General features: G+C 30.6%; 1 protein-coding gene across 1 annotated transcript; it reads right to left on the bottom strand.

Annotated features, from left to right (window-relative positions):
* Positions 1 to 9,470: 9,470 nt before the first annotated feature.
* On the bottom strand, positions 9,471 to 10,448 carry LOC120079221. The gene has a single exon (XM_039033381.1). It carries the CDS (start codon positions 10,446 to 10,448, stop codon positions 9,471 to 9,473), a length of 978 nt encoding a protein of 325 aa, XP_038889309.1.
* Between the last annotated feature and the right edge of the window lie 679 nt (positions 10,449 to 11,127).

Below are 11,127 nucleotides of genomic sequence, written 5' to 3'. Positions count from 1 at the left end.
CTTGTTCTGATCCATCCAAACGGGTATATATATTTGATTATGCTCGTCTCAAGTTCTCCACAATATTGAAAAGAAATGAGATTGAAAATGCCCTAATTTTCAGTTCCTTTGCTATTTTATCTTTTATAAATGATCCTTAAATCATAAAAAACTGTAATTTATTAAATCGAATAGAAATATTAATAACAATTTTTCTCACTCAGTTTGCTTAATTATTAATCTAACGTTTTTTTTCTAAATTTTTTTACTTACAAATATATTTATCATATCGATATATTTATAAAATTAAAATATTGATATCAATATCGACATCGATATTTTAATAATTTATTTTTAATTTTTAAAAAAATATTTTAAATACATTTATATACTTCATTTTGTTTATAACTTTTGAACAAAATTTTGTAAGTCCATCTTTTTATTTTTTAATTTATGAAAGAAATTTGATTAATTTTTCATACTTCTTTTTTTATCTATACTAAAGCATTAAAAAAAATCAAAGTAAAACTTCTTTTTTTATTTACATTTCTTATATATATTTTTTAAATAATTTGATTACTTTTGTTCTACTTCATTTTTATAACTATACTAAAGTTAGAAAGAAAAAAAAAATTAAAAGTTGAAACTTTTTCAATATTCTTTTCATAATTATATTTTTATACTTTAATTTAAAAAGGAAGTTTGATTCATTTTTTATGCTTCATTTTTTTTTTTTTGTTACTAAAACTAAAAAAAAATGTTAAAATCTATTTTTTTTTTTCTTTTCGTAATTACACATTTTTTATACTTTAATTTAAGAAATGAATTTGATTGCGTTTTTTATAATTATACTAAAGCTGAAAAAGGTAAAAATTGAAACTTTTTTTTGTACTTTAATTTAAGAAAACATTATTTTGGAATTTATTGGTTCTCTATATTTTATATTTAAATGAAAATACAAAAATTATTCAAAATTATGTAAATATATTTCTATATACTTGAACATACACAAAAAACCAAACAAAATTGTACAAGTGTCTATCAAGAGAATATATATATATATATATATATATTATGTGTTTCACATAGCTAAAGTGGATTTTCAAATAGTGTTCATGGTAGCTACAAAGGGTTTTAAATAGTCTTTATAGTAGCTAGTTGTGAATTAAAATAATGGAAATAGCAAATTTTTTCAAAATTATAAAAATAGCATAATAAATTTATATAATAGAAAATACTAATTGGTAAATGACAAAACTACCATAAAACAACAAAATTAAATACAAATAAAAATGCAAAGATACAATGTTTCAAAAACAACACGAATACCACAAATACAAACTATTATAATATGATTAAGTTGGTTATTAATCAAGCTCTTCAATTACATTGTATTTATATCCAGATTATTAATCAAGCCTTCAACTTACACTATATCTATATCTTGGTTATTAATAAAGCAAAGTCAGGTACTATCAAAATGTCAGCTAAAATAGTAACTAAATATAAAATATGTATAATTGAATCTAATAACATATACAAAATAATTTAAACCTTATGGGAAAAATATATGGTTAATTTATTAAAAATAAGTATAAAATAATAGATAACCATTCAAATATTTGAATAGATTTTAAATTTGATAAATAAATGAAATATGATAATATATGGATATTTAAAATATCAAATTGGTAGAAAAATTTGGATATTTTATTAAAGTGAGATTAATCCAAAAAGTAGTTATACAGAACTCCGTCATTGTTTATGATTCTACACTTACCATGTATTTATAGTTTTATCAACAACAAAAGTTATGACCTAGACAAAGGTAAGGGATTTTAAAATTCATGGTCATGTGCATGTCATGTGAGTTGTCATAAAGTTTATTATTTGTTGGTTTTACCATTTTTCAAAACTAAACCCTAAAGTATGCCATACGCTCAAATTCCCCTAAAATAATCATAATCTTCCACTGCAATAATAGGGGCCAAACACTTAGTGGGTTATAATAGTCCACTTCACCTAATCCAACTTTGCCTCAAATACCCTAAGTAAATATCGACCCATGAATATATATATGTAATAATATTTTTCTAATTTTCATTATTAATATATTGTATAATATAATTAGCTTTTAAAATTACTTAGGAGTCACTTTGGGCCACTAAGTGGAGTTAATAAGTTTAGAGTTAATACATCGAAATTAGTAGGTTTGTATTCAAGGTGTAGAGTCGTAAGATAAATATTCAAGGTGTAGAGTTATAAGATAAATTTTCTCGATAAGTATGAAAAGTAAAGAAAGTAGAAAAGGCGGAGTTACTCAATAAATGTGAAAATTAGAGATAGAGAGGTAGATGAAGTTACTTGACAAATGCCCCTTAAGATTTTAATGTAGGATAATTGTAATAGGTAGCATATTTAGAGATAATAACTAAGTGTATTATAACATTTTTAAAAAATTATACATGTAGTAAAGTTTATCAACGATAGATTTCTATCGCTGATAGACTCTTACCAACAATGTAGTCTATCGTAGATAGTCTCCTACCAGTAATATGGTCAATCACTAATAGACTATCTATTTTTATCACATCTATAATTTTTTTTTTACATTATGTTATATTTGTTAATACTGTTGATCTAAATGTTATATTTATAACTGTCCCTTTAATGTATGGTTTAATATGAAATATCAATAAATGTACGTATAAATAAATCTTAAATTGAGTGAGAGAAAAAAAAGAAGAAGAAGAGAGATGACAATTCTAATCCTTCATTTCATCCTTCAGATTTAATTTTTCATTTATTACTCTATAAAGTATACTTTGCCTTTTTTGAAGTGTTGATTTTTTTTCACTCATTTCCATTTCTTTTCCATACGTGGTACTACTTTCTTCTTCTTCTTTTTTATTTTTAACAATTTCTTTAACAATTTCTAAGATAGGAGAATTTAACCTCTAACTTTCTAATGATAGTACAATTTTTAAGATGGTAAACACCTATTATTTTTAGTTGTTTCTTTATCTAATTCAAATTCAACTCAGATATTATTTTTTTAATTCAATCAACATTGATCAAGATCTTCGTACTTGTTACAAGTAAAAAAAACCAAGATTATTTACCTCCAACTTTTTTTTTTTTATTAAAATCATAATGTTTTCAATTAAATTATGTTGAGTTTGGTTCTAATTATATAAGTTAATAGTGAGTAACTTCACTATGGGATAAACATTCTAACCTCCAAAAATGCTACAACATGCACATCTTAAAGAAAACAGAAGTTAATACAAAATTAGGCACAACCAATATGCCTTTCTTAAGTATTAAAACAATTGACTAAATGGACTAAACCAGGCTTATAAACTTTTAGGGTGTGTTTGGTATGTGATAAAAGTAGAGAGTTGAGTTGAGTTAAGTTGGTGATTATTATCTGGATAGTTAAATTATCTGGGGAGTTAAATTGTCTGTGTTTGTTGTGCAGAGTTAGTCAAGTTGAGTTGGAAGATCTGATGCAGTTTTTTTTTTGTGAATGAGATTAGTTCTATTTTTTTTATTTCATTCTTTTATTTTTTTAGTTTTATGTTTTGTTATTGTTGATTAATTTTCAAATATACATGTATTTTCTCAAATCATTTATGACATAAACTGGACAATCTCAATTTTTTTTCTCAATTTGTAGAACATAATAGATTATTTTTCATATATTCTTTTCAAAAACTATAATAATTATAATTCTCTTCAATCGGTAAAACATACCAACAAAATATATTTCATATTGCAGCTCAATTAATTGGTATATTGTATATTGTATGTATATATATTGAATGTTTGTATATATATTGAAGGTGTATCTATTGCACATTGAATGTTTGTATGCATATATATCCAAAAAAAATTCACAAAATATATGTTCTTTTCGATATTTATAATATTAGTTATATTTACAAATACAAAAAGTACATGTTTTCAAGTATGCAAAAGTTATCATTCTTTTCGACATGACAGTCCATTGTCCATTTGTTGTTATCCAAAAGAACTATAAACAAAATATAGAGGTGTGGCCAGTCTACATGTTTAATCCTAGTAGACGGAGGCAATACCTCTTCCGTGCGTGTTCTGGTACTGCAAGGAAGCAATATGTCTTCCGAATGTCTGTGACAACGAGATCAATAAGGGTGACTTGATCATCCTCATCCAGCCATCAATGCTATATATGGCATTTACTACTTTCTTCTAACGCCTGAACTCCAACTCATACTTCTCATTTTGCCACAATGCAAGTCTACCCATGTGTGTGCTCTGCATTTCAACAGTCAATCTCATGATGTCGATCATTTCAGCTTGGAATGATAACCCCTTCCTCTTACTGCCTCGAGATGACTTGGCAGGTACACTCACTCTACCTGTAGATTGCTCTGCTGGCTCTTCATCTATTTCATCTTGATTTAATGGTGATTCTGTCTGGCGAACCTTAGGGGTGTGACATTCCTGTGATCCAAGTCGAATCTCATCTTCAAACTTTTTGAATGCATTCGTCGCCATCACGTATGGGTCCTCACTTGATTGCCCTACTACTTTGTCTTTCCCCAATACGGTGGAGAGGTCATCGTAATGTGGGAATGGTTTGTTCCACATCCCCTTCGCATTGGGATGACTCTACATTGATACACATACACATTATTAATATTTATATTATAACACGTATTCGTACATTTTTTTCCTAGAATCTTACCTGAACCCAAAGATCAAAAATCTCCCTCTCGACCTAGACACATTTGAACTCCTCGTTCCAGCCGAACCCCGACTGACTTAACATCTCTGATACTACGTTGTATTGTTTCTTCAAACTCTTCACCTTGCACTCAATGGTGTTCTGATTCAGTGCGCACCTAGGCACTTTCTCATGCAGAATTCGCTCCATGTGTTGTAGGTATCCTGGTCGAAACGTCCCATTATCGGACCTCTAACCGGTCTCCACCAAATACAATAGAGCTTCCACCAACTCAGCGTCCTCCACCTTCGACCATACGTGTTTAGACCTCTTACCATTACCTGCCATTATGCTGCATGCATACGTTTGTTGAATGAAAAGATGCTATAAATTAAACATAAGCACAAAAAAAGGATAAACTACTGAAATTATATGTTCCAATTTAACTTGTTCACACAGAGTCTTGGCACAAAACATTTTCACGACATACTTGGAATGTTCTATAATTAAATTCCATTCAGTAGTAAAAGAAAAGTAAGCAATGAACATTGAATAATCAGGCTCTTTGCCATTGAGTAAACATTTCGACCGCTAAGTCATCCCTGAACTTAGTCCTCTGATGATTCAATAAATTCAATATGATCCCCATCAAGACTAACTGATGCAAAATTCTCCTCATCGGGCACATCAAGCATTGCACCGATTTTCATCTCCCTTGTGATCAAGTTGTGAATAAGGCAACATGCAGTTATTGTTCGACATTGGACTTGTATTGGGTAGAATGATTTTCCCCTAAGAATAGCCCATCACCCCTTTAGCAACCCAAACACTCACTCGATAACGTTCAAGAATGTTACATGTTGAAAAATTCTCTTGTAGTTGTCGATGCATTTCCTGCTTCACGCCAATCGGAGAGATGGTATCGTTCCTCTCTGTACGGTGCCAAGAATCATTCAGCGTTGGAGTATCTAGCATCACATAGGTAATAGTATCCTGTACACGTTTCGAAATGTCATGCACATGTGTTGTGGCTTGTACGCATGTTTAAATAACGTATACGATTATTATAATACCCTTTGGAACCCTCAATCCGTATGGTCGCGAAACCGCATCCCTAAGAACCCTTGAATCGTCTTCAGACCCTTCCCACCCTGGCAAAACGAAGAAGAACTCCTCATTTTGATCATGCACCGCAAGAACGTTTGTGGCAATCTCTTCCTTTCTCGTCCTATATCGAGGTCGATCGACGACACTAACATTCATTTTAATGTATGTGCCGTCTAGCGTATCTAGACAATTCTGTTTCTCTCAAGTGATCAGAATGAATTAAAAATATATATATCGTTGTGTACATATTTATGACGTATTCATATAAAAAACTGAGTACTTTTTGTACCTGAAACCATTACCATTTTCCATCGGTGAATATATTTGTGATCGGTTCTGGTTTTCTTAATAAAACAGTGTGAAGTTGTAAGACTGCCCTAAGAATTGCGTTGAAATATCTCGAAACTGTCTCACCAGACCTTGAAAAGTTTTTGTGTACCACTCGATTCTTGACATCGTGTGCAAGAATGTGTAGGAATATCACAACCATCTCTTCGACGTCCATACATCTTGTTGGTTCCAAACAACCAGTCGACCGTAGCATATTACATAGAATTGTAAAGGTATGTCTATCCATTCGGGTGCTTTCACGACATGCCAAGTCACTCTCGTAAATTAGGCGAAAGAAGGTCAACTGCCTAATGCAATGCCTAGCATATGTCGGTTGTCTCTCTATCCTTCTGTAGTTGTTTAATAACGTGGTTAGTGTTATGAACAACTGTATTTGAGAGTGCGAAATAATTCTCATGATCGAAAAGAGGTCTTCAACAATATCCATCTTTATAAGGAAATGGATACACAAGTTGTTCCTGAAAGGGTAAGGTATTTGGCGGATTATGTTTCATGATGAAGAAAGAATAGCAAACGATGTTAAGTATCGATATTGGGCATATTGGGTTATAGTTTAGATTTATGGTGTTATTTCCCAATGTACCTATAATAATCTAAAAATACATGTTTTCAAGAGCTTAGTGGGTTTTTTTTCCTAAGGATAGGGTTGCGGGTATTTTAGTTAAGTCTTTTAAGGGCCTAGTGATTTTTTTTTTTTAATTTTATTTTTAAGGGCCCAATGTATCTATAATAATCTAAACTTGTCATACTCCTAGTTCCTAGGACAACAAATTTCCACCGAAAGTTGTGTTAAAACGATATTTTCAAATTTTTTTTTCCATATTTTCAAAACTTGATGAACTTATTGTATGAATATTGGTGTGCAATATATTTTTAATTCTCATGTCACCAATTAGAAACTATATTTTTTAGAAATTAAACATTGGTTATAATATTAATACCATCGTTTCATTACAGTTACATAATTTTTTTTAAAAAAAAATTCAATTTTGATTGTGAAATGATAATAAGACATATTAAAATTAATCCTAAAACTAGCTTGATAATAACACACCAAAATGTATAAAATATGATCTTATTGAAGCTGAAAAAAAAAATTGAAATGAACGTATTATTAGATAAAAAAAATTACATAACAGTACTATTTCACACATAATTCATAACAAATTTGAGAGGAGGTGAAAAACAATGAGGAATAGCGAGATCCTCCTCATGAGCGAGATCCTCCTCATGAGCGAGATCCACCCATTAAAATGAACGTATTATTAGATAAAAAAAAATTACATAACAATACTATTTCACCCATAATTCATAAAAAATTTGAGAAGTATCAGAGGAGGTGAAAAACAATGAGGATCTCACTCATGAGGGGGATCTCGCTCCTTCATGAGTGAGATCCTCATTGTTTTTCACCCATTGAAATAAACGTATTATTAGATAAAAAAAATTACATAATAGTACTATTTCACCCATAATTCATCAAAAATTTGAGAAGTATCTTTTTTTCACCCATTGAAATGAACGTATTATTAGATAAAAAAGATTACATTACTATTTCACCCATAATTCATAAAAAATTCAAAAAGTATCCGACTAAAAAATATAATGTCGCCAACCATTAATAAAAAAATTTGTGAACTAATATTTCCAAAAAAATATGACCAACAATTAACAAATAACATATTTTCAAAAAAAAAAAATAAGTCCTAAAAAAGGGAGATACTCTGAACCTCAAAATAACAAACCTCCTCAAACTAATTAGGAATGATTTGTACAATTAGTTTGGACCCACAAGAAACATAAAATAATGAGAGTTAGATTAGAAATAAAATAAAATAAATCAAACTAAGGAATAACCAACAAAAAAAGATAAATTGAAAACAAACAAAAGCATACCTTTTTTAGTGGAGAAAGACAGTGGAAATATGAAACGTGGAAAAAGACGATGGAAATATAGTGGAGAAAGATAGTGAAAATATAAAATGTAAGAGTGGGAAGTCATCTATAAATGGAAGAGGGAGAAAGAAGTGGTTGTTGGAGAGAGTTGGGTGCATTTATTAAGGAGTGAAATTAATTTAACCTTGAGTGTTAGTTGAAAGTAAGTTGCAGCTACGTCGATAGTAAAGTCAAGTAAATACAAATAGTAAAGTCAAGTAAATAGAAATAACATATTTTCATAAAAAAAAAACAATGAGGATCTCGCTCATGAGGATCTTCATGAGTAAGATCCTCTTCATGAGCGAGATTTCCTTCTAGAGCGAGATCCTCATCACAAAATTAGCGAGATTTACTTATAGAGCGAGATCCTCATCACAAAATTAGCGAGATTTCACTTGTCTAGAGTTGAAGTTTCGACTTATGTACAACCCTTTATACATATTGTTTCCAAGTTTTTCTTTGTTTGTCGAATTCTCAATGTTCGACCTCTACATTAATCCAATTCTAAACCCTCGACTTCTAACAAAACAACAATATTTTTCTAACATAAAAGGTCTAATATTTCTCTAATATAATAATATTTGAAAACAACCATATTAATATAAAAGGTCATGTACTAGTTTTGAGGGGATAAAAAAAGAGAGTTTTGAGTGGGTAGGTTTTCTTTATGGGCTTAACAAACATGGGTAATAAATAGCCACACAACTCAACCCAGTTCATACCCATTTATCAAACACCCCCTTAAGATATTCGTCTAATAAAAAAAAATGTCTAACATATTATTTAAATTTTGAACTTTCAATTATGTGACTAAAAAGTCCCAAACTTATAAATCATTTTATAAAATGCAAGGCTACAAGTAATTTGTCAATTTGACAACTCCAATCTTAAAATTAGTTTCAAAACCACAACTTTCACCCTTTTTTTTTTCAACTTTACCTAGTATTTATAGTTTTATATATTTTTTTAATTTAAAATATGGGAGGTGGAAGATGAACTTTAACAAACTAAATTTCATCAATTTTTCATTTTTTTCCGATATATGAAATGGAAGAATCAATCCTTTATTATCGAGATTGATAGTACAAACACATACCAATGGCCTTTATTTAAACATTTTATTTAAATTAATGCAAAATAATGAATTACTACTTAATTATGCAATAATATATGCGCGCACACATGCATAACAAATAATATCAAAACAGTAATCAGCTAAATATAACAAAATAGGCCAATCACAACTAATAATTCCAATAGAATAAAAAAAAAAACTGCACATTGAAAAAGGAAAATTAATAAGAATGATAAAACAAAAATTTACCAAGCCATTATATTCCAATTAAATCATCACTGAAAACCAATATTTAAAAAGAAAAAATAATTAAACCATGACAATATGATCGCGATCCTCTTCATTTTCCACCCTAACAAAATCCCTTTTTCTACACTCGCAGTAAAAAACCGTAGTTACCACATACCCGGAAATAATTACCATGCCGTACAAAGAAATTAACCCGATCTTATCCCCAACGCCGATCACGACATTCGACGTCACCGCCGCCGTGGACCTCATCCAATGATCAACGCCATCCATAAGGCCCTCCATCTCCGACGAGATCGAACTCGACGCAAGAAGAAACATCGCCGTAAGAATCGAACCACATAACTTCCGATCCGCCATCAAGCCGGCCGCAACACGAATCGCATCAAAGCCAAATCTATCTTCAGCAATCGACACAACAAGGCTTAAACTCAAGATCGAAATCAAATACACCTCGAAAACAACGCCAAACACCAAAACCACAAATCTTAGAGGGAGAGAAGGAGAGATGGAAGCGAGAGTATTGGGGAGAACAGAGTAGGCAACGAGAATGGCGTAGATACAAATCGTGGTAACAAGAGGACGAGTCCAGGTGTTTTTGAAGCCGGCGAGAGCGGATTTGAGAGAAGGACGTTTGGATTGGAAGGAGAGAAGAGTGGAGGAAACGGTTGCGAGGGCGAGAAAAAGGGAAAGGGCGTAAATGGGGAAGAAGAAGGCGGCGCGAAGACGGAGGAGGGAGAAAGCGTCGTTGCGGGACTCGGAGAAGACATGGCGGAACTCGAAACGGGTGGGGGAATGGCGGAGGACGGATTCGAGGTGGAGGATGTGGGATTTGAGAGGGTGGGAGGAGAGGGAGAGGGTGAAGAGGAGGAGAGAGAGAGGGAGGGAGAGGAAGAGGAAGAGGGAGAAGAAATGGCGTTTGTTTCTGGAGAAGATTTGAAGGGAATGAAGGAGGATTTTGAAGAAGAAGAAGAAACAGAGAGATTCAGAAGGAGGAAGAGGATGATGTGAAGATGGAGAGTCTTCTCGTTCCGACATTTTTTCCTCCGATTTTCTTTCTCCTTTCTCTTTTTTCTTCCTTTTCTTCTTCTTCTTTTGTTTTCAGTTTCTTACCCTTTTTTCTTTCTTTCCTTTTTTAATAATAATAAAAAAAAACATTTATCCAATTGACAACAAACCCTAGAATTCAACCACTTCTACCCCTTGCGATATTATATATATATTTTTTTATTTTAATTTTTTATGAGCATAACTCAATTGATATAATATTTATACTATCAATATCGAAATTAGAGGTTTAATTACCTCACTCCATATATTGTCAAGAGAAAAAAAAAGTGTCTTTGAACTTTAGTTGATAACGATTTAATTTTATATTTTTAAATTTGTAATATTTTAGTCATTGTAACAATGTAGTCCCTATCGTGAAAAATATTTATAGAATTTAATAAAAAAAATTATATATGTGGGCTAATAAACTGATTTGAGATATGATATTTTTTATAAACTATAAATAATAAGTTATTACATAAGAAAATTTGACGCTTAATTTTGATGAGATTTCATGATATGAATTAAATGGTTAAAATTTTTAAAATATAAGGACTAAATTGTTTCTTATTAAAGTTCATTAACTAAATTGTTAAAAGTTTGAAAATATATGTACTAAATTGTTATCAATCATAATTCATAGGTTAAATTGTTACTTACATGAAAA

This window comes from Benincasa hispida, chromosome 6, assembly GCF_009727055.1.
Source record: "Benincasa hispida cultivar B227 chromosome 6, ASM972705v1, whole genome shotgun sequence".
Taxonomy (NCBI): domain Eukaryota; kingdom Viridiplantae; phylum Streptophyta; class Magnoliopsida; order Cucurbitales; family Cucurbitaceae; genus Benincasa; species Benincasa hispida.
The sequence above is the reverse complement of the archived record's forward strand: the minus strand, read 5'-3'. Positions and strand labels throughout refer to the sequence as shown.